This window comes from Bos taurus, chromosome 4 (genome assembly GCF_002263795.3).
Source record: "Bos taurus isolate L1 Dominette 01449 registration number 42190680 breed Hereford chromosome 4, ARS-UCD2.0, whole genome shotgun sequence".
Taxonomy (NCBI): Eukaryota; Metazoa; Chordata; class Mammalia; order Artiodactyla; family Bovidae; genus Bos; species Bos taurus.
Genome location: NC_037331.1, coordinates 85,506,268 through 85,533,183, shown reverse-complemented (window position 1 = coordinate 85,533,183; position 26,916 = coordinate 85,506,268). Strand labels below are relative to the sequence as shown.

Sequence of the window (26,916 nt, the reverse complement as noted above, 5' to 3'; positions counted from 1 at the left end):
AAGTTTAAAGGGGACAATTTAGGGTCCCACTCTCTGCCGCTGTACATGTAGTAAGACAAGCATAAGTTGAATACGTGAAACTAGAGCAAAATAAATTTTACACGAATTAAATCTCAAGAGAATATTCTTGACAGTAAGTGCTTCAATTCAAACAGTCTATAGATTAAATGTGTGGCCATGGAAAACAAGCTGCAATTTAAAAAGTGGCTTTTTTTCTATACGTTAGATAATCAGAAACATATTAGATGATGGTCACGGAGATTTTTTATCTCAGGTATTCGATGCACAGGCTCTCACAATGAAAACTACAAAATCAAATGGAGAACCAACAATATCCCTTACTTGTGAAATTGCTACCCTTTCTTGAGGCCTATCCAGGAATAATATCTTACCATATAAAGCAAAAGAATAGCAAGAAAGAAGCAGTGAATGTTTTCAAAACTGAGGAAATGTAGGGAAAGCGAGCCAAATCAGTATTTACACTGACAAATTCCGGTGACACCATCTAGTTATCTTGTGCTACTGTGCCCAGCAGCTCCTCTGGCTGCCAGATTCTATTGCCTTCAGGCTTTCTTTGCACTTTCTTGGTATTTGGAAGCTGCAAAGTAATTCTCCTTTTTCTTATAAAACTGACCCAAAGGACATCAAGGGAGAGAAGAGACATATTCCTTTTTTTGCAGGTGGATAAAATGGAAATTGAAGTTGAAAGCACAGATAACCCATGTTGTGCCCATATACAATGAGTAGCAGCACTGAGGGGGCAGAAAACACGTGAATTTCAGTGTTGTGTTATCAGGGTCAAGGCTTTGCAAGAGCCCAGGACCACAGCTCACGTGGCACAAGGGTGGTGCTAATACAATCACCTTGTTCAGCGGTGAAGAAGACAAAGTGCTTTATATCTTTCCTTAAGTTTGGCAGCTATTCTGGTCAGTGGTGTTCTGACAATATCATTTATGGATGTTTTAGAACTTTCAGTTCAGTTCAGTTCAGTCAGGCTCTTTGCGACCCCATGGACTGCAGCATGTCAGGCTTCCTTGTCCATCACCAATTCCCGGAGCTTGCTCAAACTCATCTCCATCAAGTTGGTGATGCCATCCAACCATCTCATCTTCTGTCGTCCCCTTCTCCTCCTGCCTTCAATCTTGCCCAGCAGCAGGGTCTTTTCCAATGAGTCAGTTTTTTGCATCATGTGCCAAAGTACTTTAGACTCCAGATGGGTCCTTCTTAGAACCAACTTCAGTGAGGTTTGTAAACTTTGTCTCCAGCTGCTTCCATATTCCATATCTTTCACCTCCCTTTTGCTTTTCTTATTTGCTTCCAAAAGCTCTAGATTAACATACTTCTCCTGGGGGCAGAGGCCGGCAAATGGCATTCCTGAAGACTCGTCCTAATGGACTGTATTCTGCACATTTTTAAGTCCTTTCTTTTCATCAAAGTAGATCTTTTGACGCTTTTTCCCCTGGGAGCTTTGTTAGTGAACTAGCTTATAACTTTATCACCGACATTGTAAAAAAAAAAAGGTGGTAAAGGGTGATCATGCTAAGTGTTCCCAGCCTCTTTCATGACCAACGTAAACTAGCATTTTAAAAAGCAAAAGTGAAAGTCGCTCAGTCTCAGTCGTGTCCAACTCTTTGTGACCCCATGGACTATATAGCCCATGGAATTCTCTAGGCCAAAATACTGGAGTAGGTAGCCTTTCCCTTCTCCAGGGGATCTTCCCAAAGCAGGGATCAAACCCAGGTCTCCCACACTGCAGGCAGATTCTTTACCAACCACAAGGGAAGCCCTTAAAGAGCAAGGGGGGGCCTAATTAAAAAGCATGTGCTATGAGGATGTCAGGATGGCTGACACTGAAATGACAAATGAAAATTACTGTGGCACTGGGATCTATTTTCTCCCAGAAGCAAACACCATGGAGATCAGCAGTTGATTCAAATTACTTTTCCTCTCCTCCCTTTTGATAAATAGGAAAACAAATACACACTGTGCCATCCTAAAGAGAAAACTCTTATTGGCCCACAGAGAATGAGTGCTCCACGTTCTGGTAGCTGTAAAATGATCGATTAATGCAAGAAAAGACCCTGATGCTGGGAAAGACTGAAGGTAGGAAGGCAAGGGGATGACAGAGGATGAGTTGGTTGGATGGCATCACTGACTCAATGGACATGAGTTTGAGCAAGCTCTGGGAGATAGTGAACAACAGGGAAGCCTGGCATGCTGCAGTCCACAGGGTCACAGAGTCAGATATAACTTAGTGACTGAACAACAAAGGGGTCAAAGAGGGAGTGAGCAACATGGAGATGAAGAGGACGAGCACAGAAGTGAGATCTGGAATCTGGGGGGTTCAAATCCTGCCCCTCCATCTCCACAGTTTAAGATACAAGGTGCATCCCTGAACTATTCTAAGCCTTGTGTTCCTCTTCTGCAAGTGGAGGAGGGATGAATATTTCTTTCTTAAATTTATTGGAGTATAGTTGCTTTATAATGTTGTGTTAGTTTCTGCTGTGCAGCAAAGTGAATCAGTGATACATATATCTATTCTTTTATAGATTTCCTTCCCATTGAGGTCACCACAGAACATTTACTGTGTAGCTCAGCTGGTAAAGAATCCACCTGCAATGCAGGAGACCCTGGTTCAATTCCTGGGCTGGGAAGATCCCCTGGAGAAGCGATAGGCTACTCACTTCACGTTCTTGGGTTTCCCTGCTGCCTCAGACGGTAAAGAATCAGCCTGCAATGCAGGAGACCTGGGTTTGATCCCTGAATCAGGAAGATCCTCCGGAAGGAGGGCATAGCAACCCACTCCAATATTCTTACCTGGAGAATCCCCATGGACCAAGGAGCCTGGCAGGTTACACTCCATGGTGTCGAAAAGAGCTGGACATGACTGAGTGACTAAGCACGCACACAGAGCACCAAGTAGAGTTTCCTGTGCTATACAGTAGGTTCTCACTAGTTCTCTATTTTATACGTAGTAGTGTATATATGTCAACCCCAATCTCCCAGTTAATTCCACCCCCCTTACCTCTTGGTGTCCCTACATTTGTTCTCTATGTGTGTGTCTCTGTTTTCCCTTTGCAAATAAGTTCATCTACACCATCTTTCTAGATTCCACATACATGCGATATTATACTAATCTGTTTTTCTCTTTCTGAATTATTTAATTCTGTGTGACAGTCTCTAGCTCTATCCAGGTCTCTGCAAATGGCACCACTGTGTTCTGTTTTATGGCTAAGTAACATTCCATTGTATATATGTACCATATCTTCTTTATCCATGTCTCTGCTGATGGACATTTAAGTTGCTTCCATGTCTGGCTATTGTAAATAATGCTGGAATAAACATTGGGGTGCATGTATCTTTTCTTGGGGGTACTCAGAGGCTTTCAGTGAGGAGTAAATGAGGCCATGAATACAGAATACAATATGTCACATAGTTAGTCACTCAAGATCTGTCAGCTGTATTGTTACTGCCCTTTTTGACCCTCATCATCTACTCAACTTCCTTTTCAAATAACTTATTTAAGAACCTATCTCTTATTTTTCACTTCAAATGATAGAAATAAAAAGTACTTGACTAGTAACAGTGTGTGAGATAAATATCTACACTTCTTTCGCATTTAGAGCCAATCTGTGATTCACATTTAAGTTGGCTTCTCAAAACAATTTCCAGCACATTCTACTTGCAGTCAGATGAAGTGGCAATTTTCTTAAAATATGGAGCAGTTCAGTGCTGGGCAGAACATGTATTCAGGCTCATAAACATAAACATTTTTATGCAGCATTTAAAGATGAACTATGTAACTCCAAAACGCTGCAAAAATATAAACAAAATAATTTCAGGAATAAAGAAATGCAGCTAAAGGAGAATGGAGAGGAAGCTAAAAAAGAATCCAAGTTTTCTATGGTGCAAGAAAGTTGATCATGGGTAAAAATTTGTTCTTGTGAATTTTTTTAGAGGAAGACAGCAGCACATTCCAGGAAGTATTTACACTAGATGACAAGCAACTTTGGTAATTACTCCTGATTCTGACCTTTTTCTAGTAGCCCAGGGTCGGCACCGAGCCTTTCTTCAGAGATGACAACCGTATAGTGATGCTGAGTGAGAATGCTCCGGTGGAGCTGAAGCTCCCTTTGGCTGGAGGAAGAAGGCCTGTAGAGAACAGCCCTTCTGCCATGGCTGCTGAAGTGGGTCTCAACTGACTGTTCGATCTACAGGGGGAAAAAAAAAAAAGAAGGTGTAAAAATTCGAGAGGAAAACAGGAGCACCTTTCCTTTGAAGGAGATCATTAATGTAAATCGGGAGCCATTCAGAAAGTTGACTTTGAAGGTTTTCTCCGGCAATGCTCTGAAAGGCGCACAAGGAAAAAAGCAACCTCATTTGTGAGAACTGAAGGTGAACTGTATTTTTCTCACTATTCCAGAAAGATGAAGATTTCAAGCCATTAAATACAGAGTTCCTGGCGGAATACTGTGATATACCGAGCTCAACTCTGCCTGAAAAATAGAAATTAATAGCGATGCTTTTCATCTGCATTGTGCTTTTCTGTAATAGTTCCAGCTGCCTTATCTTTTAATAGTTCTTTTAGGTAAACACAGTAGAGGAAACAGACCCAGGGAGGATGGATTTTGTGCCGGAAGGACATGGGGGACAGCTGAAAAGCAATCCCAGAGCTCTCTGCAGGCACAATGCTGTCACTTCTCTCCATCAGGATGCAGCAAAATTTCAGTGCCTCTCACTGAGACAGGATGGATCTTCATGTGAGAAGAGGAGGGTATCACTCAAGAACCATAGATTTTAGGCTCTTCCTTCAGCTGTTGATTGCTCCTCCAAATAAATATTCTTTCTCACAATGATGCTTGAAGTATCATTAACAAAAGGGAAGTTTTGAATTGGCAAGTAGAAAGAATGCTGACAATGAAATTCATTATATGGTTTAAGCCATTCCTAGTGACTCAGACAGTAAAGAATCTGCCTGCAATGCAGGAGACTCGGGTTGATCCCTGGGTCGGGAAGATCCTCTGGAGAAGGGAACGTTACCCACTCCAGCGTTCTTGCCTGAAGAATTCCATGGACAGAGGGCCTGGCAGTCTACAGTCCATGGGATTACAAAGAATCAGACAAGACTGAACGACTGAAATACACACACACATACACATATGGTCTAATGCAGATACTGTGTGTTTTCCTGAAAATTTTTGTGATTAAACCTTGATAAAGTAGACATTTTTTACTACTGAAGGGAATGATAAGATTGGGTGGAAGTTAGGGCAAAAAAAAATGGGAGAGGCCAAAGAAGAGGAGACAAAGGGTTGGAGAAGGCAGTTGAGGGGAAAGAGGTAAAAAATGAAATTAGGAATCCACATTACTTTCAGTGGCAGCTCTGAATCAAATTGTCCATTTCGTGGCCCTCAAACATAATTTGTACCATGTCTTTCACTCCTTAAATTTCTTCATTATTTCCCATTACTGACCGAATCAATTCCACATCTTTATCACAGAATGCAGGCCACCTGAACTTAAACCCCATCTTCCTTCCCTGGTCATGTCACACTTTTAATCATTTCCATTCCTAATCCTAACCTGCTACTTCATATAGACTCCACTGTGCCTTCTCACTACAAATCCTTCCTCTCTCTCCATTCTTCCATTTAGCAAACTCCAAATCAAGCAGTACTTCTTTGGAAAATTTTCATTGACAAACATCCTTCCATCAGCACTTACAAAATTGTGTGTCTCTCTGATTTGAGTTCCCTAACATGCAGCCTGCATTGTCCCTGTGTCTTTGGTAAACACCACTGCCACTACTGCTAAGTCGCTTCAGTCATGTCCGACTCTGTGCGACCCCATAGTCGGAAGCCCACCAGGCTCCCCCGTCCTTGGGATTCTCCAGGCAAGAACACTGGAGTGGGTTGCCATTTCCTTCTCCAATGCATGAAAGTGAAAAGTGAAAGGGAAGTCGTTCAGTCATGTCCGACTCTTCACGACCCCATGGACTGCAGCCTACCAGGCTCCTCCATCCATGGGATTTTCCAGGCAAGAGTACTGGAGTGGGGTGCCATTGCCTTCTCCGTGGTAAACACTACATATTCAATAAATGACCATATCAAGTAAAATAATGGACCATAATGCTCTATCAAGATCTGATCTTTGAAGATATGTATGAAAAGAAAGAAGAAACAGATTTAGATTGTTAATCCTTTGAAGGCAGGCACCATATTCTACTTTTCATTACATACAAATGATGGCTATATTAAAACCAATCTACAAAGCACAATACAGTGCAGAAGGACACAAAATCTGCAGCCAGGAGGCTGGCTTTGAATCTCTTGGTTCCACCAGCACTAATCCTATGACCTTGGACAGTACCTTCTTCCTAAGGTGGCTTCGAGGATTAAGGAGTTAGTATTTGTAAAGTGCTTAGAACTGTGCCTGGCATATGTGCTTAGTCCCTCAGTCGTGTCTGACTCTTTGTGACCTTACAAACCGTAGCCCACCATGCTCCTCTGTCTATGGCAATTCTTCAGGCAACAATACACGAGTGGGTTGCCACGCCTTCTTCCAGGGGATCTTCCCAACCCAGAAATCAAACCCAGATCTCCTGCATTGCAGGCAGATTATTTACCAGCTGAGCTACAGAAATCTGCCTGGCATATAAAAAGTGCTATACGTGTGTTTTTAAAATAATCATATGTCAAAAAGAGCAAAGAGTCGGGAACACGGTTTCCGTGTCTGAGCTTTGCCTGGCACACGCTAACACAGGCGTATAATATGTGTGTGATGAATACAAAGGGAAGAAAGAGAACACCAGCTACCATACCTTCTTGTGCATGATACTTTGGGAAAACACAATCAGATATTTCCCCTTGTTGCTGCTGCTGCGGCTAAGTTGCTTCAGTCGTGTCCAACTCTGTGTGACTCCATAGATGGCAGCCCACCAGGCTCCCCCGTCCCTGGGATTCTCCAGGCAAGAACACTGGAGTGGGTTGCCATTTCCTTCTCCAATGCATGAAGTGAAAAGTGAGAGTGAAGTCGCTCAGTCATGTCCAATTCTTCACGACCACATGGACTGCAGCCCACCAAGCTCCTCCATCCATGGGATTTTCCAGGCAAGAGTACTGGAGTGGGTTACCATTGCTTTCTCCATTCCCCTTGTTAAAGAACTGCATTTTATTGATAATGAATCTATTTAAACTCAAGAATTTAACTGAAAATTGGAACATAATTACTCAGCAAATGTTGTGATTGTTTTAGTGATAAACTTTTTAGAAGGAGAATTTGAAACCAAATACAGGCTGAGTCTTTGGACTCAGGAGTCAGAGGGAACCAGTACCAAGAGCTCACAGGAGGCCAAAATAAACAAAGGTGGGTCTAGGTGAAAGGGGAAGACAGATGCTTCCAAATATATCAGTGTCACTCAAGCAAAACGCAGCGTCCAGAATTCCCTTCTCACATTATTTTCTTTCGAAATCACAGGATGCTCCTCTCAGTTACAGCTGGCTCGGATACAGGAGTGACTTCCCATGAGAAGACTGTATTTTCAAACTTTACCTTCTTATTAATTTGAAAGATATAATCCCTCTTCCTCACCCCTCCCCTAAATCAGGATCAGTTTATGTAAGAACACCATAACCTTACCAGCATTATCTTACAGACAGCATATTCTAAATAAAGTATTAATTACTGGCCATATTTTATCATAACCTTTATAACACATTGAAATTTTAACTCACGTCTCAGACTACAGAGAATAAATAGGAAATGAGTGTGTCCATCAAATTAGGTTGCATTATCCTGTAATACAAACTGCCCCTGTCCTTGTAATATTTATAACAGCCTGTATCAGCAGAATGGCCCAATACCAAGGGGCGAGAGCGGTTTCAGCCGGTCGGACAACAGGTGCACTGCACTGCGTCTGTGAAATACAATTATGTCAACCGCACCAGCAAGTGCGGGATGATCAAACGCCCAGAGCAGCAGTTTTGGAAATGAGAGCTCCTGATGACTCCTACGATTTTGAGAATGTATTTTTAGCGGAAGAATACATTTAACCTGGCCATAACTACAGCGACTGAACTTGAGACTTGTAGATCTGCTGGGGAGAATTTAGAAAAGAATGTGTGTTTCTGGCCATTTGACAGGCTGAACCCAGAATCACTTCCCTGTCTCCCTTCTTCCTGAGAGATCTGCACAAAAGTCTGTCGGAAATAGCTTCGCTAGACTACACGAAAGTTGTTTTCATACTGAACACTTACCATTTTTACTGGAAGGACTTCAATACCTGAAGTCTCTATGCTGCCTGAGGAAAAAGTGTTGTAATAAACTAGGTGGAGGAATAGATGCAGGGACATGGAGTAGAACAGCAGTGCGTGTGTTATTAGACGCTCAGCAGCGTCCAACTCTTTGCGACCCCATGGACTGTAGCCCACCAGGCTCATCTGTCCATGGGATTCTCCAGGCAAGAATTGTGGAGTGGGTTGCCATTCCCTTCTCTAGGGGATCTTCCCAACCCAGGGATTGAAGCTAGATCTTCCGAATTCCATCAGATTCTTTACCACAGAGCCATCTGGGAAGCCATCAGAACAGAGGAGGGTTGGGAATCAAAAATCTGGACTTGGGATTCTGGCTCTGCCCCTGGCATGCTTCCTCCACTGGGAGAGTGACAGTCGTCTCCTCACATCAGAGTTTTCTCACATTTATAGTTGAAGTAACAAATCTTACTTCATGAGATTGTATGGGGAATTAAATCGTATTTCTATATGAAAGCATGCAGCACAGCATCCCCCCAATAAACCATGTGAAATATATACACGGAGGAAAAGGGGACGACAGAGGATGAGATGGCTGGATGGCATCACTTGACTCAATGGACGTGAGTCTGAGTGAACTCAGGAAGTTGGTGATGGACAGGGAGGCCTGGCGTGCTGCGATTCATGGGGTCGCAAAGAGTCGGACACAACTGAGTGACTGAACTGAACTGAAAACTGAATAAAAATCATTATCATAATGTAACTGGTTTTACATTAGTAATTAAGTTTTTCAATTAATATAGTCTGGTCCCTGTCATAACTTCTATATATACCCTGGTAAATATTTCTCTCTGTAGGGCTTATCATCTTTTAAGGCAAAAATATAATTTCCTTATTATTTTATTGTCCATTTTCCCAAACCATAAAAGAAGGTAAAAGAAAGCATATATTTTTGTCTGTTTTGTTCACTTTTGCTTCCCAAGCCGAAGAATGGTATACTTGGCACATAGCAGGCACATAATAAATTTTCTTTGAATGAATGAATACAACATATTTTTTTTTCAATGTGTAAAAGTCATTTTTATAAATACTAACATGAAAGATTTGGATCAGTTCAGTTCAGTCGCTCAGTCGTGTCCAATCCTTGCAACCCCATGAATCGAAGCACGCCAGGCCTCCCTGTCCATCACCAACTCCCGGAGTTCACTCAAACTCACGTCCATCAAGTTGGTGATGCCATCCAGCCATCTCATCCTCTGTTGTCCCCTTCTCCTGCTGCCCCCAATCCCTCCCAGCATCAGAGTCTTTTCCAATGAGTCAACTCTTCGCATGAGGTGGCCAAAGTACTGGGATTTCAGCTTTAACATCATTCCTTCCAAAGAAATCACAGGGCTGATCTCCTTCAGAATGGACTGGTTGGATCTCCTTGCAGTCCAAGGGACTCTCAAGAGTCTTCTCCAACACCACAGTTCAAAAGCATCAATTCTTCGGCGCTCAGCCTTCTTCACAGTCCAACTCTCATATCCATACATGACCACAGGAAAAACCATAGCCTCGACTAGACGGACTTTTGTTGGCAAAGTAATGTCTCTGCTTTTCAATATGGTATCTAGGTTGGTCATAACTTTTCTTCCAAGGAGTAAGTGTCTTTTAATTTCATGGCTGCAGTCACCATCTGCAGTGATTTTGGAGCCCAAAAAAACAAAGTCTGACACTGTTTGCACTCTTTCCCCATCTATTTCCCATGAAGTGATAGGACCAGATGCCATGATCTTTGGTTTTTGAATGTTGAGTTTTAAGCCAACTTTTTCACTCTCCTCTTTCACCTTCATCAAGAGGCTTTTATTACCTCTTCACTTTCTGCCATAAGGGTGGTATCGTTTGCATATCTGAGGTTATTGATATTTCTCCCGGCAACCTTGATTCCAGCTTGTGTTTCTTCTAGCCCAGCATTTCTCATGAGGTACTCTGCATATAAGTTAAATAAGCAGGGTGACAATATACAGCCTTGACGAACTCCTTTTCCTATTTGGAACCAGTCTGTTGTTCCATGTCCAGTTCTAACTGTTGCTTCCTGATCTGAATACAAATTTCTCAAGAGGCAGGTCAGGTGGTCTGGATTCCCATCTCTTTCAGAATTTTCCACAGTTTATTGTGATCCAGCACAGTCAAAGGCTTTGGCATAGTCAATAAAGCAGAAATACACGTTTTTCTGGAACTCTCCTGCTTTTTCCATGATCCAGCGGATGTTGGCAATTTGGTCTCTGGTTCCTCTGCCTTTTCTAAAACCAGCTTGAACATCTGGAAGTTCACGTTCACGTATTCCTGAAGCCTGGCTTGGAGAATTTTGAGCATTACTTTACTAGCATGCGAGATGAGTGCAACTGTGTGGTAATTTGAGCATTCTTTGGCATTGCCTTTCTTTGGGATTGCAATGAAAACTGACCTTTTCCAGTCCTGTGGCCACTGCTGAGTTTTCCACATTTGCTGGAATATTGAGTGCAGCACTTTCACAGCATCATCTTTCAGGATTTGAAAGAGCTCAACTGGAATTCCATCACCTCCACTAGCTTTGATCATAGTGATGCTTTCTAAGGCCCACTTGACTTCACATTCCAGGATGTCTGGCTCTAGGTCAGTGATCACACCATCATGATTATCTGGGTCGTGAAGATCTTTTTTGTACAGTTCTTCTGTGTATTCTTGCCATCTCTTCTTAATATCTTCTAAAAAGTGGTAAAAATTTGTATTTATAAATTTGTTTCGGTAGAATTTTGAATAGTGGCAAGAATGACAGAGTCAAATTCCTGAGCAAAATAACGAATTTACAGTAAAAGAATTCAAGAAAGAACTATATTATAAAGGCACTATATTTCTCAGTCATCTCAGTAGCTCAGTTGTGTCCAACCCTTTGTGACTCCTTGAAATGCAGTACACCAGGCCTCCCTGTCCATCACTGTATTTCTCAGTTACTATTAAAAAGTCTTCATCAAGACTTACTACAAAAGCAAGAAATACAGCTTTTGAAAAATATAGTAGAGATGAGAAATAAAACTTGTTTTTTTTTCTGTATGATGGAAGGATTTTTTCCGGATTTATTAAAGTAGCTCTGTATTTATGACATCTTTTGATGTGTGAACACAAATCATAGAGTAGACCTCAGATGTGTGTCATATATAACTAAAAGTTAAATTGCCATGCTGTCTAGATTTCTGGCATTTTAGAAAGATTGTAGAGTCTATCATAGTGAATTACGTTTTAATTTTTCCACTACAAGAATACAGAATTTTTTTTTTCCATTGGCGAAATGTACCCTTATTTTAGAGAATTCAGGAAATAAAATGGATGGCATGTCCTAGGATGCATATCCTATACATTTTCTACTTAAACATTATTTATAATTGTAGGACAGTTTAGGAATTGCAGGTTTTCTGGATATACAAGCAGAGCCTCTGAGAATATTCCCTACTAACGTGACCTCTAGTGACCCTTGGCCTCCATCTCACAGCTGACTCAGCTACACCTTGAGTCGATCAGTGAATGATCACACCTTTCTCAGAACTACTTCATGACCCTGAGTACCCTCTGAATGCACCCCCAAACCGTATACTGGGGCTATCCCAGCACCCAACATCCAATGTAAGGCAAATTTACCCATCTGTAGCTCTATATAAATTCTAAACAAATAAGAGAGAAACAAAAGCAATAAATTTCAATATAAAAAAAAGGATCCACAATATTGCTTTGATGAAATGGCACCCACTTAAATAGCAATTGCCGAAACTCATTTTTACCTGTTCCTCATTCTCATTTTCCCTTTGACACTCTCACAGTTTATAGTTATAGACATGTGTTTACTATCTGCCCCTCCTACAAGTCTGTATGTTTCAGAAGGGTCTAGACTTGTCTGCTTTGGTCATTATTGTACAAACAGCTTACTGCTAAATAAGAGGGAATGGAAGGATGAATGAGCAAATGAATAAATGCTAAAGGCAAAGTATGAGTTCATTACTTGTAAATATACGCATGCCCTTTTGTTATTTTAGTTACTGTCAGGTGAAACAATCTACTAGGAAGTCTCAAAGGAGGCTTCAACATCTGCATCTCAAGTCATAAGGTATCCATGACCTCTTCATCCCTAATGACTCTCTCCTCTGATTCACTGCAACCACCCACTCCAATGGCCAGATCTTTTTCCTTGTGGTCCCCCAAAGAACCCCATCTCTGAAATTATAAAATAATTTACTCCATTCTCTGATTGCATTCATCTAATTCCAGCTCTTTTATTTATCCCTAATACATCAATTCCTCAAGCACGAGTCTTTCCCCCTAATGCCAACTTTCTACTGGCCTGTTTTTCACCTCCCTTCTCCACATCTCAGATTCCAGGACCCAATACTCTCTACCTGGTCCATTAACTCATGTTGTTCACAGTCATATGGCAAAACCTCAAGCATGGACGACTCGGGGACACAGCAGTAAACAAGGTAGGCAAGTCCCTGCCCCAACAGAGCTGACACCCCATCAAGGCAAGCAGACGTAAGCATCTGGTTATAATCAATTATGACATGCTGGGTAAATCAGGAGGGAGAGGATGCTGTGGAAACTCTGAGCTGAGAGAGTCAAGGAAGATCTCTGCAGCCCGCCTGACCTGCCCCTGGGCTGGGGTGGTTGACAGCTACTGAAGAAAAGGGGCCAGATGGACAGATCCTGGCTGGCAAAGCCAATGCAGTCTTCCCACTCCCTAGACCATCCAGCTATGCTTCCTGGGTCAATTCTCTCTCACATGCTCCAGAGTGACAGACTTGCCCACTCTTCAGCTACCTCCTTATTTCTGCAGATAACTGCCTCCCGCTGACAGACGAAATCAGCCATCTTAGAAAGAAATGCACTGAGTTAACACAGCAACTCTTTTGGCAAACCTATAGCCTATCCACATAACTAACATTTCCTCTTTTCTTCTGATTTCCACAGGAAAGAAAAACTGCCCTCTTCTTATCAATAGTCAGTCACTCTGCGTATTCTCCAGACTCCAGCTCTGCCCAAGCAACAGACCTCCTCCCAAGCTCCATCTTCAAACCCCTGAGAACTTGATCCTTCTTTTAGTTCCTTCTCCTGGATCATTCCTATACACTCCCCCTGCCCCCCACTCCTTCTCTCCCACTGGCTCTTTCTCAGTGTTTATGCATTTTCTTATTTAATATTTCTGAAAGCTTTCTATGTGTCAGACATGGTTCTAGGCTCTGCAAAATACAACAGTGAAGAACCTGGATAAAGTTCTAGCCCTCACGGAGCTTACTTTTTAGTGGGAGGAGCGACAGACAGTTAATGAAACGATGCAAGGTAAGTTCCTGCAGAGATAAAACACCCGGTCAGGGTAAAGTGTCAACAATGACCCAGATGGTCATGCTGCTGTTGCTTGTATGTGTTAGGAATGTTGTGTATGAATGACAATGAGAAGAAAGAGAACTCTTAGAGAAACAAGAAGGGAACAGGCATTAAAACAGAAGTCCTTGAAAGTCAGCAGCAGAGGTACTTTTTGTTGTGAGTGGTAAATATGGTCAGGCAGGCAGGCAAAAAGAAATAATGGGCGGTGAGGATAGAAGTGGAGGTAATGCAACATGACTTATTATCTTATTAAGTAACTAGTTGTTGTTCAGTTGCTCAGTCCTGTCCAACTCTTTGCGACCCCATGGACTGCAGCACACCAGGCTTTCCTGTCCTTCACCATCTCTATAGGAAGTAGTGAGTAGGGAACCAAGACGTAGCAAGCAGTAGAGAATTTAAAAGTTGGTCTCTTTATGCTGGTCTTTCTCCCTAGGTGCAAATTTTATGAACTTTGATGCCTTTTATGAAAAGCCATGGCAGGGAAGAGGAAGATGAGGAAAACTAGACTTACTAAGGTAGAGGGAGGATGGATCCCCTGATAGAATTTCAGAAAAAGAGACATCTACTACCTAGATCACAGGATTTCCTAAGAACTCTATGTCATAGGTCCTGTGATGCAGAAAATAAGTCTTTCGGTTTGTTTGTTTTTGTTTTTTAATGGAAGCACTCAGTGACCTGGGAGACCATACCATAAAAGGGAGAGCTGAGACCTGTCCTAAGAAGGCATGTAATGGTGCTCGGGGGACACTGGGAGGCAGAGCACTGTGAGAGAAGGGCGGTGAGAACACTGCACTGAGGTGCTGGGTTGGGTGAAGAAGTGAGGCAGGAAGGAGGCAGAGTACAACCCTTAAAAGAATGACATAACCATTGAGGACAGGACATAAACTGGTTAGAACAAACTAGGTCCAAGATGGCAGACAAGGTGATCTCCACTAGACCTTGAACCTCCGTATACGTTCACTGTAACACATCAGCAAGCTAAGTGACACACTCACAGGCACCATGACAGTTCCGAAGCTGACCAGAAAGGCCCAAAAGTAGAAGGTGACCCAATTTCTGGAAATCCCTGCCCTTCTCCCAAATGCTTGAAATAATCCACCCACTCATTAGCTTATGAAATTATCCACCCGTATAAAAACTGACAACTCCATACCCTATGGCCTCTCTTGCTTTCCGAGATGGACCACAGTCTGTCTACGGAGTGTGTATCTCCCCGAAAAAACCTTCTTTCACTTTACTATGGCTTGCTCTTGAATTCTTTTGTGTGTGAAGCCAAGAACACACTCAGCAGCTACCCCTGAGCTCTGGGATGTGACCTTCCTCTTGTGCCCCACTTTCTTCCCTGCACCAGAAGGAGAGGCAGCAACAGGACAATCACACCTCAGAGTGTAAATGAAGGAGAGGTAGGGTACAGAGGATGAACACATTTCAGAAGTAGGATGAAAGTTCCCAAAGAAAGGATGTGCAGTGAAGATTTTAAGTAAACAGAGGAGGAGTGTGCAAGCCTGACACATGAGAAGAAAGAGAGGTGGGCATAAAAGAGAACAGAAGAGAACAACAGCGGAGAGCCTGACCCGGCCATCCTAAGCTAGAAATTATTTAATGAGAAACCAGATCAAATTGCCTTAGTCCACCGGGAACAGCTTAAGATATTTAGTATGGTATTTGTCCACCAGAACAGACTTCCAATCCATCAATAAAATACGAAGCATGTAAGCTGATGATTGTTGTTTAGTCGCTAAGTCGTGTCCAACTCTTTTACGATCCCATGTGAAGGAGGGAACAGACAGAACAGGCTCCATCTTGAAAGAAGGACTCCATCTTGGGCGAGATTGTGGACTTTGAGCTATATGCCCAGTATCTATGGAAACAACATACCAACTAGAAAACCAGGCTCCCTGGATGGAAGAGCCCCGGGGCTCGTACTTAGACTCTCTGTTGCCTGAAAGAATACCCTAATTATCTGTGTAACTGAATAGAATCATAAATTCTATTATGCTTATTGGGGTATGACCACAGGCCTATTGATAATTGTCCACTGTTAGCTACCTAGGCTTAAGGCATATGAATCATGGGTTAACTTTGATTGTATCTTTCTTCTCCTTTGATCAGACTCGTTTCAGGGAATTTGGGGAGGTGGGTTTGGGCATGTACACTTAGGGTATATAAGGTTTTCAGGAAAACTGGTCGGGGTCCTTGGCTAAGAGGAGACTCTGCCTTGGGCCGGCTGGTGTAATAAACTGCACTCCACTATCTGCATTGTCCTTCTGAGTGAGTTTGTTTCCCAGAACACATAGCTACAACATTTGGTGCATGGGCGGGGAAACTCCTCACTTTGAGGAGACAAGTCCCATTTCAGACTACTCCGAGGCCTTGCGGCTTGAATCTTCTAGAGGGGGGAAGGCGCATCGCCCTTCTGAAAGGATTCTGCTTCTCAATGCCCGGACCTTTCATGTTAGCAGGTAGTGGACGGCAGCAGGGGAACTGAGCGCTCAGGTGAGGAGGAACCCACCTGGTAGGGTGGAAAAGGGGGCCTGATCAGCCCCCTGGGAGTGATTAGAAGGGGCATAGACCCACAGGAGCCTGGAATAGCCAGGTGGCAACGATTGCTTGGTACATAGGTTGACAAGTGTGTTAGGGCTTAGGAAGGAAATTTGTGAAGGTCATTTAGGAGGTGGTGTCCATGCCGTCTTGGGGAAAATTATTACCAAGCAACTGCCAGGGGATTTTTTAGGAGAAGAAACTTTGTTTTTGTGTGCTCATATTCTGCCCTCCCCAAGGAGGTGTCCCATCTGCTATGAAATTCTTGACCCCCTTGGAATTGTCAGGCTAGAAGGAGGGGATACATAAGTGAGTACGAATTGGCTTTTCTGGAGACGGCCTGGGACGTGGGATATTTAACCCATCTGTATTTTCATTCACATCTGATCAATCTCACCGAAGCAGAAAGAACTTTAAAAGTTAAGGGAGAAAGTCTTGGATCATGTGGTATTCTGGTTCGGCTGTGCTGACCGGCAGGTGAAGACATGCTGATCCCCCTTCTCCCTCTGGGATCTGGCAGGTAAGGCTCTTCTCACCCCAATTAGGAAGGAGGCAGAATGGCAATTTAAGTGTCATTGAGTGGAAATATCAGAAGTACGTAGGGTACTGAGAACTTCATAGACAGAACGAAAAGGAAAAGTAGAAGGTCCAAGAAGGTAAGCAAGATGGGGGGAAGTGAATCTAAGGCAACTGTATTGGAGGGCATGATTAACAATTTAAAGAAGGGATTTGGAGGAGACTGTGGGGTGAAGATGAAGCCTAACCACCTCCACATACTCTGTGAGGTCGAATGGCCCCCCATGGGAGTAGGATGGCCACCAGAGAACACCATGAACTTACAAATAGTGGAAGCAGTCTGTACAGTAGTCACAGGAGAGCCAGGACACCTGGATCAATATCCATATATTGACTCATGGCTAGGATTAGCTCAAGACCCTCCTACTTGGACAAGGTTCTTTATTCAGAAGAGAAAGAGAAAAATATTAATGGCACAAAAGTTGACTGATGATAAAAAGGGAAATTCTACAGGATTTGGACGGGGATGAGCTGGCCCCTCCCTCATACTGGATAATGACGTGCCTGCCTCCCAGTGATCCACCAGGATGGGAGGCCACCTTACTGCCCAATCCAGGGCCAGGTGAAGTTCCTGCAGCAGCCAATGCTCTTCCATCAGCTCTCCCTGAGTTCGTAGAGCCGCCATTTCGGTAGGCTCCAATCCCAGCAGTGGAGACCTCTGGTCAATGTCCCCAGAATTCCACCTCAGCTGGACCTCCTAGATTGTATCCACCTCTCCCAGTGAGTACTGACGGGAAGGGGGAAGAAAACACAGCAGTTAGAGGCTGCGCTCTGCCAAGGAACAGGGGGAAAGAACCCCACAACAGATGCCCCTCAGAGAGCTACAACAGCCTCCATCCAGTTCAGGACGCATGGGGCACTACAATCAGCGCCCTGTAGCCTGTTATTATCAGCCATTTTCCTCTACGGATATATTAAACTGGCAGAGACACCCTCCACCATACTCGGGGGAGCCACAAGCCATGATTAGGCTAATGGAGACTATTTTGCAAACCCACCGCCCTACATAGGATGACATAATCCAACTACTAGTCTCCCTTTTCAGCACTGAGGAAAGACACAGGATCCTAACTGAGGCCAGAAAATGGTTAAGAGAAATGGCACCTGAGGGTACTACAAACCCGCAGCGGTGGGTAGAACTAGCCACCCCTGATGAGAGGCCCAACTGGGACTGTAAGGCAGAGGAAGGGAGGGCCACCTGGAGAGATATCGGGTGACTATTTTACAAGGTCTCAAGAGGGGGGCCCGAAAAGCTATGAGTATCGCAAAACCCTCCTAAGTGATTCAAAGGGAAAGCAAATCACCCTCTGAGTTCTGCAAAAGACTGTGCGAGGCCTGTAGACTTTCTAGGCCAATAGACCCAGCCAGAGGCTGCTGGGTCTCAGATGGTGATAAATGCAGCCTTTTGTGTCTAGCCTACCCTGAAAATGTCAGATGGGGGGACACCAAGTGTCTCGTGAATTTTTATACATCCCTGAATGCCCAGTACCTTTCTTAGGAAGAGACTTGCTGTCTAAATTGGGGGCACAAGTGACCTTTCCCCCCACGAAAGACCCACTGTTTGAGTGGGCTCAATCACCTATTTACTCTTCCTCAGTAACCCCTCAAGATGAATGAGGTTGTACAATCTCCCGGAAAGGAAACCGGACAGGCTAAACCGTCAAGTTCAGTTCAGTTCAGTCACTCAGTTGTGTCCGACTCTTTGTAACCCCAAGAACCACAGCACGCCAGGCCTCCCTGTCCATTATAAACTCCCAGAGTTTACTCAAATTCATGTCCATCGAGTCAGTGATGCCATCCAGCCATCTTATCCTCTGTCGTCTCCTTCTCTTCCTGCCCTCAATTCCCCCCAGCATCAGGGTCTTTTCCAATGAGTCAACTCTTTGCATGAGGTGGCCAAAATATTGGAGTTTCAGCTTTAGCATCAGTCCTTCCAATGAACACCCGGGACTGATCTGCTTTAGAATGGACTGGTTGGATCTCCTTGCAGTCCAAGGGACTCTCAAGAGTCTTCTCCAACACCACAGTTCAAAAGTATCAATTCTTTGGCACTCAGCTTTCTTCCCAGTCCAACTCTCACATCCATACATGACCACCTGAAAAACCATAGCCTTGACTAGATGGACCTTTGTTGGCAAAGTAACGTCTCTGCTTTTCAATATGCTCTCTAGGTTGGCCATAACTTTCCTTCCAAGGAGTAAGCATCTTTTAATTTCATGGCTGCAATCACCATCTGCAGTTATTTTGGAGCCCCCAAAAATAAAGTCTGACACTGTTTCCACTGTTTCCCCATGTATTTCCCATGAAGTGATGGGACCAGATGCCATGATCTTAGTTTCTGAATGTTGAGTTTTAAGCCAACTTTTCCACTCTCCTCTTTCACTCTCATCAAGAGGCTTTTTAGTTCCTCTTCACTTTCTGCCATAAGGGTGGTGTTATCTGCATATCTGAGGTTATTGATATTTCTCCTGGCAATCTTGATTCCAGCTTGTGCTTCTTCCAGCCCAGCGTTTCTAATGATGTACTCTGCATAGAAGTTAAATAAGCAGAGTGACAATATACAGCCTTGACGTACTCCTTTTCCTATTTGGAAACAGTCTGTTGTTCCATGTCCAGCTCTAACTGTTGCTTCCTGACCTGCACACAGATTTCTCAAGAGGCAGGTCAGGTGGTCTGGTATTCCCATCTCTTTCAGAATTTTCCTCTTTCTCTTTCCTTTTGAAAGAGAAAATTTATTTTCAGTCAAAGGCTTTGGCATAGTCAATAAAGCAGAAATAGATGTTTTTCTGGAACTCTCTTGCTTTTTCCATCATCCAGAGGATGTTGGCAATTTGATCTCTGGTTCCTCTGCTTTTCTAAAACCAGCTTGAACATCTGGAAGTTCATAGTTCACATATTGCTGAAGCCTGGCTTGGAGAATTTTGAGCATGACTTTACTAGCATGTGAGATGAGTGCAATTGTGCGGTAGTCTGAGCATTCTTTGGCATTGCCTTTCTTTGGGATTGGAATGAAAACTGACCTTTTCCAGTCCTGTGGCCACTGCTGAGTTTTCCACATTTGCTGGCATATTGAGTGCAGCACTTTCACAGCATCATCTTTCAGGATTTGAAATATCTCAATTGGAATTCCATCACCTCCACTAGCTTTGTTCATAGTGATGTTTTCTAAGGCCCACTTGACTTCACATTCCAGGATGTCTGGCTCTAGGTAAGTGACCACACCTTCATGATTATCTGGGTTGTGAAGCTCTTTTTTGTACAGTTCTTCTGTGTATTCTCGCTACCTCTTCTTAATATCTTCTGCTTCTGTTAGGTCCATACCATTTCTGTTCTTTATCAAGCCCATCTTCACATGAAATGTTCCCTTGGTATCTCTAATTATCTTCAAAAGATCTCTAGTCTTTCCCATTCTGTTTTTCTCCTCTATTTCTTTGCACTCATCGCTGAGGGAGGTTTTCTTATCTCTCCTTGCTATTCTTTGGATCTCTACATTCAGATGCTTATATCTTTCCTTTTCTCCTTTGCTTTTCATTTCTCTTCTTTTCACAGCTCTTTGTAAGGCGTCCCCAGACCGCCATTTTGCTTTTCTGCATTTCTTTTCTTGGGGATGGTCTTGATCCATGTTTCCTGTACAATGTCAAGAACCTCCATCCATAGTTTACCATGCACTCTATCAGATCTAGTCCCTTAAATCTATTTCTCACTTCCACTGTATAATCATAAGGGATTTGACTTAGGTCATACCTGAATGGTCTAGTGGTTTTCCCTACTTTCTTCAATTTAAGTCTGAATTTGGCAATAAGAGGCTCATGATCTGAGCCACAGTCAGCTCCTGGTCTTGTTTTAGCTGACTTTATAGAGCTTCTTCATCTTTGGCTGCAAAGAATATAATCAGTCTGATTTCGATGTTGACCATCTGGTGATGTCCATGTGTTGAGTCTTCTCTTGTCAAGAGAGAGAGTTAACTCGACAATTCCCTGAGGTCTGGGTGGAAGACAACCCCCACCCCACCCCCCCAGGCTTGCAAAAGAAGTCCCACTGGTAATAGAACTCAAATCTGGTACAATTATGTCAGCACCCGCCTTGGGCCTGCCAGATCTTGCTAAGCCATTTACTGTTTACCTGACTGAAAAGGACAAGGTGGCTTCAGGAGTGTTGTCCCAGACTGTGGGGAGATGGGACAGACCAGTGACTTATCTCTAATCAGCTGGACAATGTTGCCACTGGGTGGCTGGGATGTTTATGGGCAGTTGCTGCAGTTGCCTTACTGGTCAGGGAGGCAACCAAGCTGACTTTGGGGCAAGATTTGTTTGTAAAAGTCCCGTATGAGGTCAACCCTCTCCTGCGAGGGGACCCCCATAAATGGCTGTCAACATCCCGGAGTACTCAATACCAGGGACTGTTATGTGAGAACTCCCATGTTACTACTGAGCCTTGTCAGGCCCTGAATCTGGCCACTCTCTTTCTTGTGGGAGAAGGTGGGCCCTCACATGATTGCAAGATAATATGCCAGCAGACCTGATTTGAGAGACCAGCCAATCCTGGACCCAGATTTGCTCCTGTACACCAATGGCACCAGCCTGGTGAAACAAGGACAATGACTGTCGGGATATGCAGTAGTCATGGAAGAAACCATCGTTGAGGCTAGCTCTCTGCCATCACACTGGTGCGCTCAATTGGCCGAACTATATATGCTCTAATCCAGGCCTCCAGCTGTCAAAAGGACAAAATCTCAGAATTGCACCGCCTGCTCACAGGTCAATGCTGCCTTTCGGCACAGACAGAAACCTCCAGGGATTCAGGTAAAAGACACGCTGCCCTTTAAACACCTGGAAGTGGACTTCACTGAAATGAAACCTCACCGACACTATCATTACCTGCTGGTCATAGTATGTACGTTCTCAGGATAGGTAGAAGCTTTTCCTACCCAGACTGAAAGAGCATCAGAAGTAGCCTGGTGCCTGCTTAGGGAGATAGTTCCCAGATTTGGATTTCCTACCAGCATTGGATTGGACAATGGCCCGGCTTTCGTAGCTGATTTAGTATAACAAGTAAGCAAAACTTTAAATATCAAGTGGAAATTACATACAGCATATAGGTCCCAGAGTTCTGGGATGGTGGAAGGAACCAATCGGACACTTAAATAGACACTCTCCAAGTGGATCTTAGAGACTGACTGTTCCTGGGTGGACTTGTTTCCCACGGCTCTGCTCAGACTCAGGATGATCCCACAGTCCCATGGCTCTTCTCCATACAAAATTGTGTATGGGAGGCCCCCTCCCATAATAAAACAGGTGTCAACAAATTTGCCTCAGGTAAGGGGAGATGAGATTTCACAGCAGATGGAACAACCGGGTAAGGTAATAAATTAGGTAACTAAGTTTGTACAAGAAAGGGTGTCATTCCCCCTTGGGGAACAGATTCACAAATTTGTGCCCAGGGATCAGGTGTGGTCAAGGCCATCACGACTCCTTGGCCCCACATGGGAAGGGTCCATATACTGTTGTTCTAACCAGCCCTACGGCAGTTAAAGTTGCAGGTGTCACTCCCTGGATCCTCCACATGAGGGTGAAGAGGGCATACCATGCAGACCCAGGGGACGCGGAGCAGACTACACAAAAGGTCTCCACTGATCCCATGAAACCAAGATCATCTTAAAGAAGAAAAAGAGATGAAGCTCTACAATCAACTGCTGCTACAAGGACTTGCTGGTATCATCTTAAGACTAACCATAGTTTCAGTACAAAGAGGGACCTGTGCTGTAATTAAAGTTGAATGTTGTGTATATATTCCTGATTTATCTGGCTATATATCAGCCACCCTAGATGACATGAAAGGTCAGGAAAAAGTTATGTCTGATGATAATCTTCCTTTTTGGACTTTGGTCCTATCTTAGGTAAAGGGTGATTGGTGGAAAACTACATTTACTATTGTTATAGTTGCCTTGATAGTTCTGCTTTGTGGACCGTTTATTTTACAATGTATTATGAACTTTGTAACCCAAAGGTTGATGTCATTCTCCCAAATTGGATGTCGGAGAGTCAGGGTGCAATATATTCCTATGAATTATGCTCATACTATGAGTTAAGAGCATCAAGAGGGGGGAATGAAGGAGGAAACAGACAGAACAGGCTCCATCTTGAAAGAAGGACTCCATCTTGGGCGAGACTGTGGACTTTGAACTATATGCCCAGTACTATGGAAATAACATACAAACTGGAAAACCAGGCCCCCTTGGATGGAAGAGCCCCAGGGCTCGTACTTAGACTCTCTGTTGTCTAAAAGAATACCCTAATTATCTGTGTAACTGAATAGAATCATAAATTCTATTATGCTTATTGGGGTATTACCACAGGCCTATTGAAAATTGTCCACTGTTAACTACCTAGGATTAAGGCATATGAATCACGGGTTAACTTTGATTGTATCTTTCTTTTCCTTTGATCAGACTCGTTTCAGGGAATTTGGGGAGGTGGGTTTGGGCATGTACACTTAGGGTATATAAGGTTTTCAGGAAAATTTGTCAGGGTCCTTGGCTAAGAGGAGACTCTGCCTTGGGCCCGCTGGTGTAATAAACTGCACTCCACTATCTGCATTGTCCTTCTGAGTGAGTTTGTTTCCCAGAATGCGTGGCTACAACACATGGACTGTAGCCTCCTCTATCTATGGGATTTTCCAGGCAAGAATACTGGAGTGGGTTGCATTTCCTTCTCCAGGGGATCTTCCTGACCCAGGGATTGAACCCATGTCTCCTGCATTGCCAATGGCTTCTTTTACGACTGAGCCACCTGGGAAACCTGATGGTAAACCCTGAGAATGTCTCATCTTCTCTGTCTAATGCCCTTTTCCTTCCTAACTCAGAACCACGCTGAGCCTTTCTAAGAAGGGTGAGCAGTATACAGCTTGTGCAGCCAGAGGAAGGAGAAGACCAGCCAGAGGAGAGCAATTTACAGGATAGGAAAAAAGAAAAAAAAAAGGCTGCTTCTCAGCTCTTCAAACTCCAGCCTACACAAAGTCACGCTGGGCACACACAGCTTCAACTGTGTGCTGCTCCTTCCTTCCCCAGGTTAACCTACACATAGAGCAGGAATCTTGGAGATTAGGGAGAGATTAAAAACAAACCAAGAACACAGAACAGGGATTTCTCCTCCAGTCCCCATCTGGAATCTGCTGCTGTAATTTCTTACTTCATACATCCCACAGTTACTGGCTGCCGAGCTCAGCCTCACTGAAACGCTCATCCATTTCAACCATCAAGGAGGAACTTAGATTCCCTCTCTGCTCCTCCAAAATTTGTGTTCCTCTTTTCTAGTTGTTTTGAAAGTCACATTAAGCATCTTTTTCAGCCTCCTCCAGATGTAACAGGGAAGAACAGGGTCTGACTGTTCTTCCTTGTTTCATGGAGGCTGTTCCTCCAAGGAATTCAAGACTCTTTCCCTTGAGAAGCCACCCACGATGCACAGCTGTGGGCCATCGGTTTACTTTTTGCTATAACTTCCAGACATAACAAAACCCAGCTGAGATTACAAAAACACAGGACTAGCTGGGAGATGGTGGTCATGATAGCTTCCTTCAAGATATCTTAAAGAATTAGACAGCTTTCAATGAGAACAGAAGTAAATGTAGATTGCTTTTTCTTTGGGTGAAACTGATTTCACTGTCTATTTTGGATCAAATTAAAAACCACTCTGTGTCCCTCTTTTGCCTCTTCTCCTTCCTCTGCTTTCCTCTTTATCTACAATCCTTTCCCATTTTCAGTCTTCTATTAATTCGATACTTTATGACACAGAGCTTCAGAGGAGGAAGATGTCATTTGCTTTCCATCCTCAGGCCCTGCTCATATATGCTGGTCTTAGAGTTACAGCTCCCCCGCCCCCTGAATCTTATCACAGTGTCAGCAGTAGTTAAAGGACATCCGTAATGAAGAAAATACAAAATTGACAATTCCCAATTACGAAATACCAAGCAGAGGACAAGGAGAGACCTTGTTCTTTCGAAAAATGTTAAAATAATAGCAAGTCTCTGTCCCCTCATGCCAAAACAAGGAGTTAATTCAGCAGTTCGGTCTTAAAATAGGAAGTCCATACAAAGGCAACGTAACAGAAAGGAAAGTACACTGGGGTCATTACAACAATATCAATACCTAAGCATCATACAATCTACCAAAGAGTTTCATGGATAAATGCCAGAGACTCTGACTCTAAGTTAGAGGCTTTGCCAGCAACTCCCTCAAGGACTTCTGAATGCTGAGTCTCTGCTCTACTCCCCTGGTCTCCATGCCTAGCAACCCCGTTCATTATCTCCTGACACCACTTAAGCTCCACTAGATAGATGTACTTCCCTTTCCTCATCTGCAAGTAAACCTTCCACCCTACTTTTCTCACTGTTGTAAGGATCAAAGGAGACTCAGTGAAACAAAAGCTTTAGGATATATATATCCCCTCATAAATATAAACTGTATTTAAATGTCTCTTCAAAGGTGATCACACTGGGACTTCCCTGGAGGTCCAGCAGGTAAGACGTACACTGCTTGCACTTACCCCTGCTTATACTGCAGGGGGTGAGAGTTCAATCCCTGGCCTAGGAACTAAAATCCTGCATGCCAACGAGTGCAGCCAAAAAAAAAAGTGATGACATAAAAGTGATCTTGACAAATTAAAATATTTTACATTGTTAAAAAATATTTAACTGAGGCATATTTAAAATTTTAAGAGTTTATTTGGGCAAAAACCCAACTGGACAGCACCAAAGCTGAAGTGATTAAGAGCACTCCATTAACTGGAGCTGAGGGAAGACTTATACAGAGAAAGTGTGGAAGAAGAGAAAGGAAATTACTCATGGGCTGTAGCCTAACTGTTATTTAGTTGATAAGTTGTATATGATTCTTTTGCAGCCCCATAGACTGTAGCCTGCCAGGCTCCTCTGTCCACAGGATTTCCCAGGCAAGAATACTGGAGTGGGTTGCCATTTCTTCCTCCAGGGGATCTTCCCAACCCACGGATTGAATCCGTGTCTCCTGCCTCTCCTGCATGGCAGGCAGATTCTTTTATCACTGAGCCAGCCTAAAGCCTAGTTGGCTGCTTGTGGCTGGTTGTCTTTGGCATCTCGATTTAGAAATCCTGAGCCATTCAGAAGCTTAGATTTTGGTTTGCCTACAGAGGCCACATAGCCTCAGAGCTGCCTCAATCTAATGGCTTGTTTAATTAATTTAACAAAATTAAAACCTTAAAAGTTTAAATCATATAATTTCATAAGGGTTCTATCACAAGTACAGAATATGAAAGGGTTGTGTTTATATATTAGGGCATTAAAGTATTTAAAAATAATCAATGGATCAGCATTTCTACTATTCTTCTCTGACAAAAACCAGTGTCAGAGCAAACATATGAAAATAACACATGGACACTGATACTGTCTATACAATGGATACACTTTTTAGATTTGGGTGTTAGATAAAAGACAGTATTTTCATTGCACAACTAAATATGATTTAATTTTATACCTTATTACAGTGTTCCATAAATAAATTCACAACCAGGATATAAAAAGCCCCTTATCACATTACATTTCCTCTTTGGGGCTTAGAAAATGTAACCATAGCTTGGTCTTAGAACCTTCCCTAGGACTCACCTATTAACTTTCTGAACCCCTCACTTGCATTCTCCATTTCAACTCTGCTCTCTGTAGCCTCCCTACTATCAGCCTTGCTGCACATTCTCCCACTGCCCACCATGCCCAGTTAATGACACTGACCCTCCTCTCAGCCCTGCAGTCAGTCCTCTCTGCACGGCACCACTGCACACACACAGAGTCCAGGCCTCTGCATGAGGCCATCATGAAAAAACTTGTGGTGGCCAGCTAAGAATCTCTTCCAACACCATAGCAAACACGCCCTCCCCTGGACTGAGAATCCAGCCTAAATAAAGCAGCTGTTGGATGCAAGCATAGAATTCAGGCACTGAGATGGGGATTAAGACGTCCATCCAGTGCCCATCCAGTTGCCACATTCGTGCCCCCAGGAGAGGGTCTTCAGGTCACTTCAAGAGTTTACTATTGTTAATCCATGCAGACAGCATCCCTGACTCCTTTCTTCTCTTCTCAGCACTCACATCTGAGTACCAACAGTTTATTTGGATTCTCTCCAGAAATCCAGGGTCCCCAT

General features: G+C 43.4%; 1 protein-coding gene across 4 annotated transcripts in view; it reads right to left on the bottom strand.

The window, feature by feature from the left end:
- The window catches only part of CPED1 (cadherin like and PC-esterase domain containing 1), a 324,686-nt gene that overhangs the window by 282,774 nt on the left and 14,996 nt on the right, over positions 1-26,916 (bottom strand). For 3 of the 4 annotated variants that reach the window (XR_003034399.2, XM_005205664.5, XM_015470366.3), the window contains one exon: positions 4,034-4,211. The exons of the other annotated variant lie outside the window; for it this stretch is intronic. Coding sequence is in view for 2 of the 3 variants with exons in the window: in XM_005205664.5 (XP_005205721.1) it covers positions 4,034-4,211 (178 nt within the window). In the remaining variant the exon portion in view is untranslated. The remainder of the gene's footprint in view (positions 1-4,033; positions 4,212-26,916) is intronic. 4 annotated transcript variants of the gene reach the window in all.